This window comes from Aphis gossypii, chromosome 1 (assembly GCF_020184175.1).
Source record: "Aphis gossypii isolate Hap1 chromosome 1, ASM2018417v2, whole genome shotgun sequence".
NCBI lineage: Eukaryota > Metazoa > Arthropoda > Insecta > Hemiptera > Aphididae > Aphis > Aphis gossypii.
This window is the reverse complement of record NC_065530.1, coordinates 45,207,493-45,224,141: the sequence shown is the minus strand read 5'-3', so window position 1 is coordinate 45,224,141 and position 16,649 is coordinate 45,207,493. Positions and strand designations below refer to the sequence as shown.

At 25.6% G+C, this 16,649-nt stretch overlaps 2 protein-coding genes across 2 annotated transcripts in view; one reads left to right on the top strand and one right to left on the bottom strand.

The window, feature by feature from the left end:
• Window positions 1-69: 69 nt before the first annotated feature.
• The window catches only part of LOC114128089 (transformation/transcription domain-associated protein-like), a 31,378-nt gene continuing 14,798 nt past the window's right edge, over window positions 70-16,649 (bottom strand). The window contains exons 34-56 of the mRNA XM_027992511.2: window positions 16,236-16,586; window positions 15,270-15,418; window positions 14,902-15,140; window positions 12,923-13,299; window positions 12,536-12,808; window positions 12,225-12,475; window positions 11,989-12,160; window positions 11,748-11,915; window positions 6,345-6,593; window positions 6,094-6,279; window positions 5,928-6,024; window positions 5,482-5,861; window positions 5,273-5,417; window positions 5,058-5,200; window positions 3,028-3,202; window positions 2,705-2,957; window positions 2,543-2,636; window positions 1,810-2,025; window positions 1,550-1,732; window positions 1,200-1,343; window positions 996-1,137; window positions 737-933; window positions 70-674 (exon numbers count right to left, since the gene is read on the bottom strand). Coding sequence (XP_027848312.2) covers window positions 462-674; window positions 737-933; window positions 996-1,137; window positions 1,200-1,343; window positions 1,550-1,732; window positions 1,810-2,025; window positions 2,543-2,636; window positions 2,705-2,957; window positions 3,028-3,202; window positions 5,058-5,200; window positions 5,273-5,417; window positions 5,482-5,861; window positions 5,928-6,024; window positions 6,094-6,279; window positions 6,345-6,593; window positions 11,748-11,915; window positions 11,989-12,160; window positions 12,225-12,475; window positions 12,536-12,808; window positions 12,923-13,299; window positions 14,902-15,140; window positions 15,270-15,418; window positions 16,236-16,586 — 4,797 coding nt within the window. The 3' untranslated portion in view covers window positions 70-461. The remainder of the gene's footprint in view (window positions 675-736; window positions 934-995; window positions 1,138-1,199; window positions 1,344-1,549; window positions 1,733-1,809; window positions 2,026-2,542; window positions 2,637-2,704; window positions 2,958-3,027; window positions 3,203-5,057; window positions 5,201-5,272; window positions 5,418-5,481; window positions 5,862-5,927; window positions 6,025-6,093; window positions 6,280-6,344; window positions 6,594-11,747; window positions 11,916-11,988; window positions 12,161-12,224; window positions 12,476-12,535; window positions 12,809-12,922; window positions 13,300-14,901; window positions 15,141-15,269; window positions 15,419-16,235; window positions 16,587-16,649) is intronic.
• On the top strand, window positions 8,355-10,420 carry LOC114128088 (beta-1,4-N-acetylgalactosaminyltransferase bre-4-like). The gene has a single exon (XM_027992510.2). The coding sequence runs from the start codon at window positions 8,613-8,615 to the stop codon at window positions 9,600-9,602; it is 990 nt and encodes a 329-aa protein (XP_027848311.1). The 5' UTR covers window positions 8,355-8,612; the 3' UTR covers window positions 9,603-10,420.

Here is a 16,649-nt window from a genome sequence, read left to right as displayed (position 1 = left end):
TTAATAGATTGTTTTGTCTAAACTATTCAACCCACATTATAATAGTTGTGCCTCTAACATAAATAACCATTTAAAATTTCATTATTTCTTTATTAAACTTTATTTCAGACAATATTATTCAATTTTGAATAATTTATAATACAAAACATTTATTTACATACATGATGATAATGATATAATTATAATATCATAAATTCATAAAGAACTAGTTTGAAATATAATGTAATACCTAAATATAAAAAGTTAAAATAAATAAAATGTTTTTACTTATTTTATTATTTTATTTATTAATAATAAATCACAAATATTTTAATTATATACTTCAATTATTATTTATACACATAAAAATATTATTTCTGAAATAAAAAAAAAGGTACAGAAATCTTCTCAATATTTTATTAGTAATAATTGTTAACTAAGAGATCAATAAATATTTGTGAACCAAAGTCTTCATAAAATGTTTAAAGCCATGGGTACCATGCTGGATCCATTCGGCATAAATTGTCAACTGATGACGCTGCACTTACAATTGTGCTTACCTTATTATCAGTACCGTCAAAATTTGCCAGACTATTTAGTCTGTGCATTATAGAATTAACCGCTTTTGTAACCATACTAATGATAATATCACCAGATATTTCGTCTCTATCTGCTGAAAGTTCATCTTCCAATTTCTAAAAAAAAAATATTTAAAAAATATTATTTATGTAACAAAATAATAAATGAATTAATTTACTTTTTTATATGAAGTGATCATTTCATCTCTGAGTATAGCCCTAAGAATAGCTTGAACTTTGTTGTTAGGTTGGTTAAAACACCTAGCTGTTGCCATAATACTTGCAGTGAGAGGACCATTTTTACCGATATCAGTCATTAATTCAACAAAATTAGGAGTTAATCTAAAGGGAACAGGTCGATTGGAAACTAGTTCACCTAAAATGTATATCAAATTAATTTTATTCAATTTAAAAATAATAATTATTGACAATAATTACCTTTTTTGTCGTCAACATCAAACTTGAAATATGAAGCATTAAGTAAGCCAGAATCTTGATGTATATACATCATATCAGGATTAAGCCTGGTAAGATGTAATACATACTCAGCCAAACATGATAAAGATAATTGAAGTGTAAGCTAGAAAAATACATTATCATAAAATTGTAAATAAAAAAAGTATAAAAAAATAATATTTGTACCATTTTTCTAAATGTCCAATAATCTGTAGGTGAAGCATATGTTAGAGTTGCCCAATTTTTCAATATATCGCTTTGGCAATAATTTTGTTGTACTTCTAAAAATATATCCAAAAGCATTTGAATATTTGCTTGAGTTCCTTGATTCTAGATAAAAAAAAAGTGAATTTAAAAATAGTTAATCACCGTCAAGGTTGTCACACTCAAACATGCATTTGTTGTCTTTATCTTACAAACGCGTAATAACAAAACAAATTTATATTTAATAGTAAATTTGATATTATGTTAGCATTATATAACATAAAGAAAACAAATCCCAGTTAGCAACCTTAATTATAAAAATAATAAATTACTTGAATATTAGCAAGGCGTTGGTAATAATGTTCAATACAATCATCATAAGGTTGAGTTGTACTCATTGACTTAAAAATATCTAGTAATGATAACGATGAAGGATTGTCTTCAACAAGCCGTTGTTGTGGAGATACAGCAACAACCCTGGGTACTGTATAATATAAAAATCTGCGAGAAGTTTCCTAACAATAAAAGTTATCATACTTTAAGATCTGTTTCTAATTAAATACAATTAAAATTAGTTAGTTAGTTTACCCACCTTTTGTTTGGTTAAGTAATGATTTAACATCCTTAATAGTTGTAGGACACGTTCTTCACGTCTTGTATCACCTAAACCAGCATCATGCATTACCAAGTACGAATATAATTTACCATTATGACCACGCATAACTAATCTTCTAGCTGATGTATTATGCTTTTCAACTATTTGAACTCTTGGCATAAAACGAGCTATTTTCACATAATAATGTGAATGCTAAAAACATATTTATATTATTAATATTTTTCTATACATTTAATGATCATACTTTTTTTTAATTTTTAATTTTTATATATATGATTTAAAAATAAAACAGTTTTAAATTTAGGTATAATTAAACTATAATAAGTACATAAATAAATAATATCAATAATAATATGGGCATGACATAAAGGATATATCAATCATTAATCAGAACCAATATTAAGCCATTTCTTTGGTTGGTTGTTCTTGGATAATGGATAGAACAAAATTTCATATTTCTAATAAGCACATATAAATATATAATATATATTTAAACAATAATCATTAGCTTTGAATTATTGAGCTATAAATAATTTTTACTAAAATTTAATAAAAATAAAAAATAATAATATCAACTTTGATCTATATTTTTTATTTTTATATAATAGCTAATAAGTTTATATATAATTAAATAGGTTCCACATGTTTTATTTTCAAAACCAGAAAACGTCATTACCAATTCATATTATTTAAGTTTCAAAATTCATACCTTTGGTAGTAAAAATTCCCCGGGAATTTCAATTTCAGCAGTTTGAAGACTGAAATTACTGAGGAATCTACATTTTTCTTCAATTAAAAAGGATCTATAAATAAAATATGATCAGTATAATTATATATAAATATATACAAATAACAATTCTTCAAATATTACTTTGGTAAAAGTCTAATTTTAGTCTCTAATATTTTTATCCACTTTTTCATTTTTGAAATCATATGATGTAATTTCATAGCTGCAGGCAAAGTAAAATCAAAATCAATAGAAAATTGTTGTTTCATTTTTTGGAAAACCGGATCTTGTATTGTTGTTTGAGCTCGTTTAGCTAAACTCTCAGACCCTGAACCTGGGAATGACCCTTTAGTAGATATAGCTGCACTATTAGCAGCCATATTACTAGCTAATAATTCTGAAAATAAATTATATATAATTTATTAACATATGATTCAAACATAAATTTGTTTTTAAATAAATTTTACCTATTCCAATTCCAAACGTTGATACTAATTTCTTAATAAAATTTAATGTATGAGGTGTAATTTGAGCATCTGCAACAGATCCTCGACTGTCAAAAGCAATGTTATAACATTTTGCTAATCCAAGGCGAAGTTGTCTCAATACTTCTTCATACCAATTTTCTCTGAACCAAACCATCTAGAATTTATGTATAAAATAATTATTTTATATTTTTATAGGTATATTTTATTCTTTTTAAATTTGATAAAGAATAAAGTTATTCATAGTATTTTATTTATAATTCTTAGGATATTATAAACATTTCTTTTTCTGATAAATTAAGATTTAATGTTTAAATAACATTTATATTTCAGAAATTTCAAACAAATTTATGACTATAACTTAATACACAAATATAATGTAGCATATGTTCTAAAATATCTTCTAATAATATTTTTGCTTACATTGATTACAACTTACAAGTATTATTTTTTTTAATGAGATAATATATATAATAATAAATAATAAGATATTAATTGATTTAATTTGTTTTAAATTAAACCATTGAATATTATTTCATGTTATTTATTTAAATACTCTGTCCAACTAGAACATGTCTATTATGGGTTTCTTTATGTAACAACTTGTCATTAAGACTTTTTTCACTATAACAAGATGTTACGTGAGATGTACAGAAGAATCAATTTTTAATAGGCTGCAATATACTCTCTTACTAGATATAAGAATAGAAATATTAATGATAATTCACGTTATACAGGAAGGATCAGTGGCAGGTTGAAAGGCTCAATTTTGATATAACTGCATCAATTTTTCAAAGGGGGTAGTACAGTAGCGGTTCTTGAAAAGTCACAGGAGGGGAGCGAAAATATTTTGCATATTCTTACAATTTGCATACATATCCCATTTATTTTTTCCTAGTGCTTGATACATGAGAGGTAATCATAAGTTGTATAAACTTTATACTACAATAGTACAATGGCTTAACATAAAAACATAGGTATCAATAAGAAAATTAAAACAATACTTCCAAAATCATATCCATGTTTTCGCAGAGGTAACGAAGAAGAAAACGGTTTGCTTACTGTTTACCAGTTTTCTGATACCACCCGATACAGTATATTACGGTACATAGAGAGCCTAAATAATTATTTATAGGCTTTCTAACGGTACATATGAGTAAACAAGTAAATAATTAGTGCTTTCTAACAGTTTTGACATAAAATTATCGCCAAATTGATTTTTAGTAAACTGTTTGCTCATTCATATTTTTAGTTTTTACACGGCTCAAAGAGGGAGGCGGTTCACCTATCCCCTCCTGTAAAAACCACCACTGGAGTGGTGCCATCCCATGCCATTATCGCCAAAACACATGCTAAGGCCCGACCTATTGATTTTTTCAGCCACATTTTATTTACATCATACGACCATACAAAGTAAATAATATATATTAGACTAATACAATGTATTGTAGTTAAGGACAGTCTCATGGATATGTAAGGTTTGAAATAAGGGGGGTTGTGATGATAAATACTTAAATAAGAAATTGCAAAATTTAAAATTGAAGCTCAGTCTGCCACTGAAAAGAACTATAGCATTTTTCTGGTTAGTTTTTTTTTTTTTTTTGTATTTTTGAGTATGATCATTAAATATTTATACTATATAATACTATTGAACATCAATATTATTATATTGATTGTATATTTACTATTTGATCAATGATATAATATCTTGATTCTAGCTCCAACACTTAATACTAAATGTTATAACTTCAAAATTAATTAAAAATAATAAATATAGTGAAGTCTCTAACAGATAACTAAATAGTTTTGGGGAACAAATTACACTTTTTCCACAAACTGAATCATCTGGATAGTAGATAAAATGTCAATGACTGAGAGTATCTTCGATTTAGAGATTTTACTGTATTGGTATTTGGAAAACTGTGTTTAGTAAAATTAATATCATTATACAGCTATCTTATATTATTAAACGTAGAAACTGATCAATATGAAAGATGATGACTGAAATTTACCTGATCTACTATGCCTTCTAAAGTTAGTACAATTGTTGGATGAACTTCTCGTTGCTGATGCATTACTTTAGAAAAACGTACCATTGCTGGTGTGGCGCGTAAAGAAGAATCAGTTAATCCAGTGCTTTGAGTAGATGTAGAGTCTATAAATAATTCAATAATTTTTAAATAAAATAAATTATTAATTAATTAGTTATTTATTAATTAACTAGTACTTTGTGTGGTATCATTAGTTTGCGATTGCTTATTAGCAGCAGCTAATAACTCAGAATTTCTACAACGTTCTCTATATTCAATTTTATGAGTAAAGTATAGGGTTCTTGTTGGAAAATACACAGCTTGTGGATACAATCTTCCAACCTAAGTAATAAATAATAATAATAAACAAAAAGTATTTATTTTTTATTTTTTATTTTTTTTTTACTTGTATTAATAAATTTTGTAATAAAGAACCTCCATCGCTTGCCAATGTAGTTAATAATTGTGGCACCCAAGGCAGCCATAATGCAGGTGGAACTCCATTAAAATGTGTATCAACTGTACTAAGCAATGAATATTCTTTATCGTCATAAGTTAAAAGCCACAATACTTTAGCCAAATATTTTCGATATTTAGACTCATTTTGTTGACGACAAGCTTGCAAAAAGCATATTATTGCAGATACACCAGTTTCCATTTTCTGATTAGGATAACTTTTAGTAAAGGATTCTTCCATGTACTCTCCCCAAAGTGCCCAAGCTTTAACCATAGAATCGTGCAATTGCACAGCTGCCGAAAAAGCTTTGTGTGCTTCTTCAGATTTCCCTATATTGTTCACAACAAAAATTATTATTTGAAATTATAACATTTAAAATAAAATAATAAAATTACCAATTTGGCCAAGAAGCATTCCTTTCAGTGCATAAAATTCAGCAGTCATTTCACTTTGGAAAAATTTTAAATTTGTCCTCTCAATAGCTTCCAAACACTAAAATGAGTAAGAAATAAATATAAAAAGCCAATTAAAGATATACAAAATATTATTAAAAATACTTACATCTTGAATTTCATGTTTATTAGATGATATGGATGCCATTTGCATATAACACTTTACTTGTTGTCTTATTTTATGGAAACAATCAACTACAGGTACATTAGGTATTGTATATAATCGAGATAATGTTTGAAGGCACACTCCAGTTAAATTATGTTTACGACTAACTTTGCCAAAGTGTATTATAGCCTGAAATAAAGAGTATGATTATTTATTCAAACAAATAAAATTACAACGTATATATATATATTTACTTGAGCAGAAGCGTGAACACCTAATACTGCATTAGTGGATTGATCGGGTTGAGAACAATATTCAATAACAAATTGGTAATGATGTTGTCGCCAAACAAACACATCACTCCAATGACTTAAGTCATCAGCAACAACTGGCAACCGATTCTTCCATGTTTTTAAAATTGCTTTCATATTATGCAAAGAATTATTGGTATCTTTTTCTTGTAACCCCTGGTGTATTTGAGCTGCCTCAGATAATTCCATTATCTAATATAAAAATATTAATAAAATGATTTCATATAATTCCTATTAATGAATTATTCTTAGTATTTCAACTAAATAGATAATTTAATTATGCACCACAGTCCACAATATAAACTCTAAACAATTTAATAATAATAAGCCAAAATTTCAGGCCTATAGCTAGAGGGGGCAAAGGGAGAATTACATCTCTTGGACCTAATTGTTGCCCCCTTCCCCCTTCTCCAAAAATATATTAAATGTGTATATGTAGTGGTATGTTATAGTTAAGTAGTTACTAGGTAAACATTTTATTGCTTGATAATTTCATTGGTTAGTATAGAAACACGGATAAGAGTAAAAAGTTATTTTTAGCTGTATTGTAGAATATTAAAGACTCGTGAAGTTATAATTCTTTTTTAATGTTTAAAGTTCAAATGTTGTCAAAATTGAATACAGTTTTAATTTTTGTGTAGTGAATATATAGGTTATTATTAAAATATTGATAATTAATTGGATACATTAATTTATAATTATATATCATACAAAAATTTTTAATTTGTTAATCGAGTTTCGATAACTCCACTTTTTTTTTTGTTACTAGGAAATTCTTATACGTATACACTCAATGCAATATTTGTAACTCGAAAAATACTTAAGTCAAATTTATTTTTACCTCCCTTGAAATTCGAGTTATTAAGACTTGATTGTATTTATTTTGAAAATAACCTAACCTATGTATCTATAAATAAATGTAAATATATTATTAGGTATGTTAACATATTATTAATAAATTTATTTATATTAATATTTAATATTTTTAGGCTTTTTTTTGGGGGTATGTTTTTTAGTTTAGGTTTTTTTTCGTTTGCCATTTTTTCCCGGGTAAATTATGTATTTATGTTTGACAGATAATTATTTTTATTTATTTCTATTATATGAAATTTTTTACCACCCTTAAACATTTTTTAAAACTATGTACAAATGACATCTATTCTATTTTATTTTATGTTATTTTTATTATGATTAATCTCTTATAGATACTTCAAATGTATATTTTATACCTATAGTTTAAAATATTTGGTGTATTATTTTATTAAATATTATTATGATATAAAAGTAGTTACAAATTATTAAACGAATATTTTATATAATATATATTATAAATACCTATGTCAAAAAAAGTGTTACATAATTAAGTTGATATAAAGGTACATTATAAAATTTAAAAAAAATGTATTTAGATGGTACGAGGCTTTTTTTTCCAAGATTCATTATAATAAAATTATTAAAATTATATTTTTAATATTAATTTCATTAAATAATATAAATTATAATATGGTATCGAGTGATGAGTATTATACTATTTATACTACAGCGTGGGCAATTTTGTTTTTAATAAAAATGTTGTTCAGAGTTTTTTATTTTTATATTTTGTAAATACAAGTTTGAAGTACACATAAAAACAAAAATTTTGATACCAAAGTTAACGTAATATGATCATTTATCCCAGAGTTATGTCAAGTTAAAATGTGTAGTCTTTCAATGTTATTGGTATGGAAGTTCAATTTCTTGCCATACAGGAGTGGGGGTAACGAAAAATACGTCGGCCCGTTTTTACATCATAGTCTGCGCTCCAGTATATTCTTATCTATCTCAGTGGTAGCAAGCTGCAAGCTTGCAGCAGCTGTAGAAGACAAGTGGTTATCATTTTATCAAGGTTTATAAGCATTGAGGTTATATTTATAATTTATTATATTATCAAAATTTAAACCAAAATCTAAGATTTTAAGTAGACACTATTATCTTATATAGTTAGTGATTTAAACGTATTTTCCTTATCATGATTCATAAAAAATTAAAAATTATAATATATTTATATTAAATTAATATTTAATAGGAATATAGATATGTATTTGTATTTATATTTTATCATAAGTAATAAGTAATAACATGATTTTAAATTGTAAATTATAATTATTAATTTATGTGAAGTTATTAGTGACTGGTGAGTGGTGACGAAAAAGTTGCAATAAATAATGCAAAATGAATCTCATCTTAAAGTATATTAAACGAAAAGTGTTATTGTATTGGATCATAAGAGTTTTTGTATTAAGTATTTTTTTAGTCATTGGTATTGTTGCATATTTTATCTTGTTTCCATCAATAATTTACATAAATTCAGTTGATATTCCAAAATTTTTAGTGAAGACTAGTGCTGGTGAATATGAACTTCTAAATAAAAGTACATGTCCAATAGTTGAAATTAATGAAGAAACAAGTCTAATAAACGTTCAAAAAACTGTCAGCAGTAAACAACTAGATTTCATTAAGCAATTTGTTTCTTCAGGTGGAGAATGGATGCCAAAACATTGTATACCTCAACATCATACTGCAATTATAGTATGTTATCGCAATCGAACAGAACAACTTCAAACCTTTTTATATCATATGCATTCATTTTTACAAAAGCAAAATATACATTATCAAATATTTGTTATAGAACAAACATTTGATGCTGAATTTAACCGTGGAAAATTATTTAATGTTGGTTATCGAGAGGTTACCATGCGTTCTTTAGCAGGATGTTTTATTTTTCATGATGTTGACTTAATGCCAGAAAATATAAATAATATTTATGGTTGTACAGATTGCCCAAGACACATGAGTACTAGTATCAATGTTTTTAATTATAAATTGCCATACTATAATATATTTGGTGGTGCTATTGCAATGACACGTAGACAATTTCACGACATTAATGGATTTTCAAATATATTTTATGGATGGGGTGGTGAAGATGATGATTTATTTAATAGAGTTTACCATAGAGGCTATAGAGTTTGTCGTTACCAATCATTTATATCAAGGTATACAATGTTAACACATGAAAAAGAAATACCAAATGAAAATAGGATGCAATATTTAAGAAATGGCCCAAAACGATTTTATACAGATGGAGTTGATTCAGTTACTTACAATTTGATCAAATATGAACAATTACCATTATATACTAGAATATTAGTCAAAGTTTAAAATACACTTAGAAATTATTTAAACTGAAGAAGAAACCATAATGGGCATAATGATAATGTGAATCATACACATCAAATTGGTTTGGTATTATAGATCTATTATTTAACACAGTCAATAGTCATAATATTAGATAATGAAAACATTTACTCAATGGAAATTTTTTTTTTAAATATTTTTATAACTTATCACTTAGATTAGTTTTATATTTAAGTATTAAATTAGATATAAACCATTAATTATGTACACAATTGGTTATTATAAGCTTTAAAAATAAACTACTTATTGTACAACTAAACAAGATTAGAAACTTCTAATGTTAACAACAATAGTAATTAATTATATAGTTTGCAATTAATTTAGGTACCTTACCATGTCCAGTCTAAATAAATCAAGGTTTTGAATTAATAAATTATAAATTAAGTTATTTATATACTCTAAAATATAAGTTGACATTATAAGAAATTGAATGATATGAAATAAGTCTGATCTTAGATTTAAACATAAATGTTATTATTTTAAGCAGTAAAATGAGAATAGTGGTAATTTTTAATCAGGGTGGAATATAGGTGTATTAACGCTGTATACTAGTTATTAGTTAAGTATTTATATTTATATTCCACTTTATTTGTAATTATACAAATAAATTATTATCAAAATAATTTATGTACATAAATAGTTACACAAGAATATTTTGTAATAATAGTTTATTATGAAATAAATACTTTGTATTGATGATTTATATTAATTAAATGATCAAATTTATCGTTGTTAAACAGTTTTTTTTTATAAAATAAACAAATTATCATTGTACTTAACAATTTTTTCATAAATATTTTATAAATTGAATTATATGAACCCATTTATGAATATCTGAATAATAATATCACAGGTAATATAAATTAAAGATATCAATATTATTCTACTCTATAACTTATTATTATTATTTTTTAATATAATCTTCATAATTAAATATAATCAGGTTTAATTATGACCTATAGATACTATACATTTTAATAATTTTAATAGGTATTAAGTTGAAACACGCCCCAGTAGAGGTACTCTTAATAAAATTTAATTATAAAAATAAAATATATTATGTTTCATCACTTTAATCCATTCTTGTTAAGAGGATACCATAACCGCATGTGTTGTACTTGTCTTACTTGCATACAACATAGCAAATTATCTTTCAGTTGAATCATTTTTTTGCTGTTAGCTTTAATAATAAATATAAATTTATCTATTATTAAACATAAAGATAAGGATATTATTTAGGGCATTTAACGTTTTTATTGGTATTTAAATTTTTAAGTGAGTGATAGTTATGTAAAATATTTAAACTTTAAAATGCTCGTAACTCACTTCAAAATTAAAATATCAATAAATGTCAATGAGATGACCTAGATAATATTTTTACCATTAACTTTGAAAATAGGTAAATGTACTCTATTATTAAAGCTAACGGCATAAAATTGATTCCGTTGAATGAAAATTAGCTATGTTGTATGTATATAAGACAGAAACAACACATGTAGGTGTGATGTCTTCTTAAAATTAGTATTGTTTAAAGCAGGGGTCACCAAATGGCAGCTCGCAGATAAATTTTAACCGCCCACAGACAAAGAGAAAAAAGCTGATAATTTAATACGTAACCTAACCTAATCGGCATATTATAATAAATATTATGTACTTCGAATTTTTATGGCCCTTGAGAGTTTTCCGAATTCTTAATGTGGCCCATGGAAAGTATCAATTTATGACCCTTGGCTAAAAGTATTAGTATACGTAATCATTTTTTTCAAACTTAATACCAACATAATTTTTGAACTAGTTTTTTTTTTTTGTATGTTTCTATTGCTTCCATTAAATAATAATAATAATAAACAATGCAGAAGATAATTATTAGTAAACACAATGTTTCAGAATATAATATAGAAAAATTCAATGTTATTACTTATTAATCTGTTTTTAACTAGATTCAGCAGAACACATACTTAAATTAGAACACAATAAGAAAGCATCCTCATTTAAATAGTCAATAACTTAATTGAAGCGAAACATTAATAATTATCTACTAACATCCTGTATGTATCATTGATAATATTGAACTATAACTAACATGCATTTGTTTTATTCTATATTTACCTGTTGGGAAGCTTGAAGATAAGGCAAATGAATATGTGACACAATATGTGGTAATCGCCTCCATTCTCTAATCACATGTATGCTAGCCATTTCTACATTTCGAGTAACATATGGTAAATTTGGTTCATCTGGATGACAAATTGCCAAAAACCCTCTGTATAAATACATCTAATAAACAAAAGAATAGTTTAATATTTTTGAAAACTAGAAGTTTAAATTAAATGAACAAAAATTACAATACCTTCCACAAAAATTCTTTAGGGCATGTATTATCAACACAACTTAATGCCTCACTCATTACATGCCAATCAGGTATACGCCATGCACTGTCTAGTATTAAAAATGGATTTAAATGACCTTCAATTTTTGAAAATTCAAGTAAACTGTCCCATTGATTCAGCTCTTTTGAACATCTTCAACACACAATGTTGTAGTATACACAATATAAACACATATTATTGGAAATTAATTATTTACCTAATCCATTGTGATTCCCATAACAGTGATTCTTTTATAACCATAACTGATGCAGGAGAATTGGGAAATTCACTTTGAAATTTTCTTATTACAGACTCGTATATAGATAAAGCTTGTTCAAACAACCCTTGTTGTTCTAATGCAAGAGCAACTTTAGTCTCTCGATATTGAGCATGTTTTTGCCACAAACCAGCCCACATGTCTTCTTCTTTAAGCTGTTTATACATTTCTGCTAATGTATCAGTAACATCCTGTAAATTTATATTTTTGATCAAGATGCTGTTATTAAAAAATGATCTATATAAACATACTGTTTGTGGAGATATTTCTGGTTCAAATTCATAACAATCTTGTTTTGTTAATTCAAAGTTATTATCTATCATCATTTTTTCTAAAGACAAAGTTACCCGGTGCCATAAATTATGAGATTTACCAATATATAACATGACACTTGGTTTAAAATGTATTTTTGGTTGACATTGGAATAATGCTTCAAAGAATGTGGAATTAACACTTGGATGAACATCTCTTTGAACGACATGAATACCACTTACAATAAATTGATTAATTTCAGGTAATAATATCTAAAATAATAAATTAAAAAAAAAACAATTTTACTTAATTATTTATTATGTATGTATACATGTTAACATGTAGATTCAATCAATAGTATTATTAAAATAATTTTGAATATTTACCGTTTTTTGTGTGGAATTTAATGACTCCCAAATAGCAGGAAATAATACAAGCCAAATTTTTTCTGCTAAGCTTGAATCCATATGACACAGTTGAGCTATGGCTGAACAGATATCTCCAAGTTTCATTGATTTTAGATTATCCATAAATTTTATGTGTCTGCTAATCAATGGTTCTAACTTTCCACCTTCAACAACTTCAATGTTATCAGTCACCATTTGATCAGTGTCCATTGCGTACTCTGATTTGACTCCAATATCTTCATTAGTATTAAGAATTTCTTCAATGAACGACGTATCACAGTTATTGACTAATTCTCTAATTGTTGGTAATTTTGATGAAGTTGATGAATTAGAATCTTTTAATGTCACAGGCAAATCTATAATAAATATGAAAATAATATTTATTTTAATAGACACTTGGAAAAATATAAAAACCTTATAAATAATTATGATAGAATAGATTATATAATATAATGATGTTTTTGTTTTAGATTCTGAGCGGAGCGATAAATGTATTGATTTTACAATGTTGTGTGTTTTTTTTTTGTGTCTGTGTATACGAGAATGTGTCGAAATAATGCATCGATTTTCAACTTCAGTAGCTTTTCCGGTTTGAAAGTGAATCTAGTTGGTGCATTGGAAGGTGATTCTTTGAAATTCCTAATAGTTTTCAAAAGCACCAGAAAAATCAAAAAAAAATTAAGGAAAAACGGTAATTTTTATGCAAAACCAGTTTTCGACCAAATCGATTTTTTTATATGGTTGTAATTCAAAAACTAATCACTGTAAATACTTGAAATTTTTACCAAATGTTTATGTTAGTGTTATCTATATACAGTTAAATTTTCAAAAATTGTTGACTTTTTTTGAGTTATTTATAGACCACTGAAATTTTCGATTTTTATGAAAAAAATTTTTAAGTGTCAATACAAAAATTTTGGATGACCAATTTGGTCAAACAATTTTGAAAATTTAATACAAGGTTCCTTATGAGTTGTTCATATTGTAGCCAAAAAAAAAATTAAAAATCGTTAGTCACAATTTTTTTATTAGCGTTTATAGTTCAAATTTTTATGATATTTTTGGAAAACGAGAAAATTTGCAAGTAATTTTGAAGTTGAAAAATCATAAAACACTAAGTAAACTTTAAGAAGCTATAAAGAAAAATCAAAACGTCATCATAAGAAAAATTTTAAGAGCGTTTGAATTTTAAGTTTTTACGAAATAGCGTAACGATAACGATTTATCCTCAAACAATTTTAAATATTTGTTATTATTCAAAAAGTATAAGTCGTAGATACTTGAAAATTTTACCAGTTATTTAGATTGGCATTTTCTTAACATGATTTAATTTTCAAAATATTTAGACTTTTTTTGAGCTATTTATAGACAACTGAAATTTTCAATTTTTCTGAAGTGCCGATAAAATTTTTTTGGCCCAATCAAAATACTTGAAAATTTATACAAAATTTCTTATAAGTTATTCTTATAGTGATTAAAAAATTATAAGAATACATAGGCACAATTTTTTTTATTAGCATTTGAAGTTCAAATATTGACAAAGATTCGTCAAAACCATGAATACTTGCAAATTATTTTGTAGGTATAATTCATAAAAAATTTTGTACAAGTAGCTAAGAGTTGAAAATTCAATACGTCATTTTCCATAAGTTTAGCTTATAATAATAAATTATAAAAGAACTTAAATTCTGGTGTATTCAGGCCATTAAACATAAACCACCTTTTTCACCAACCATTCGAAATATGATGTCCTAGGCTGACAAATCATCTTCGTTCAGAATCGTTTTTCGTTTCAATGATACCTATCATTGGATTCAAATTTAACATTCCTATAATATATAATAATGATCCATACAGCACCTAATGTACAGCACAGCGGTACCCACTTACCCGCCTTTTTTAAATTTATAAATGTTATAAACCATATCGATCTAAATTTGAAGTTTAAAGTTTCTTACTTGGATCAACTGTAGCTAATAATAATTCAATGCATTGTTTAATCCAGTAATGAGTCATCATTGGTTCCCAATTTTGTGAACTCACTATGTATAACAAACGCTCTGGTAATCTAGTATTAATTTGTTGATTGAATAAATTAAAGAACTTTTCACGAACAGCTGGCTGAGAACATCGTAAACCACTTAAAAAAGCTGCTTCCAATTTATGTCCAAGTTCTGAATTACGTAACTCTTCATCCCTAAATAATATTTTAATCAAAATAATTACGATTAATAGTAATAACAATGACATTTTGGTATTAATAATAACAATTCATTTACAATAAATTAAATCTTGGATATAAAAATAGTTAACTAGAAAAAATTACTTGTAAATGTAAATAATAATATCTAAATATTGAGCATTCAGGTCAGGAAACTTTTTTTCGATATGTTGCATGATTTTAACCAACAGTATAGATTTTTCACGCAAATTGGGTCCCTCATTTGGAGGATTATGCATCCATTCTTCTAACATCTGAAATACAGAATATAATAATTTAAGCTTATAATTATTTTGTATTCAAGTATTAAACTTTTTTTTTTGATAAAGATTGGTTTAATTGTAATAAGTAAAAATGTCCAACACAAATATAATTATGAACTAAATTATTTATTTTTATAGTATTAACTAAATATTTTACTATACAATTAAAACCTATTCACAGGTTAGGTTTTTATAATTATTATATATTATACAAATACTATGTATTTAGTATGTAAACACAGGACCTTTTATTTTTATCCATGCTAAGTTGATTTATATCCAAATAAATCAATAAGTAATGATTGCCACCCACTATAATAATATATAGTAAATACTAAATAGTAATACAAACAGTAAAACCCAATATAAAAACATTCATAAATAACTATTCAAATACACTCATAATAATAATAATAGTAATAATCTTAGAGAATAAAGATCCAGAAAACCCAAACTGAAGTATTAAAAAATTGTGGTGGAGGAAACTCATTTATGATAGCTTTAATTTAATTAATACAAAACAATAAAATATTAATAGGTACACATAAAAACGCCCAGACACTATTTTTTTTTTACCCTAATAATATTAAAAATTACACTTATTACAAAAACAGTATTGTGATCCCCTAAAACACTTATACATTCAAAGATTGTAACCCGTTTTTAATGCCCCTACAGTAGCTATACCACTAAATAGTTGGTAGGTATCCCTCCAACTGATAGTTTCTTTTTCAAAGTAAATTTTTTATTATACTTTTTTGTACAGATAGTAATTTTTCTAATGAAATAAAAAAATTATAAAACATACTTTTAAAATTGTTTTCATTATTCTTGAATCATTTGTTTTTTCAATTAATCCGACAAGGACAGTTTCAATAAATGTTTTTCGAGTTTCAATATGCATACTTGTAACTCTGTTTTTCACCAAATCTAAACTTTGAACAACCAGTTCACTTAATCCTATTGAAGATTCTGCATTTGTATTTTGAGGCTGTTCACAGCATACTTTTTGCAGAACATGTACAAATCGAGTGGACAAGTTATCGATAAAAGCTGCATTGTTAGCACTGGCAGCTTTTAACATTATGACACATGTCAAAAATCGATTATAATTTTGTGATATGTTTTTTTCAAAATTGTTTAAACTTTCGTCAATTAACTAAAATTTAAAGATAATAGACAATATTTATAATATTAAGCATAATGCAATATATACAATAAC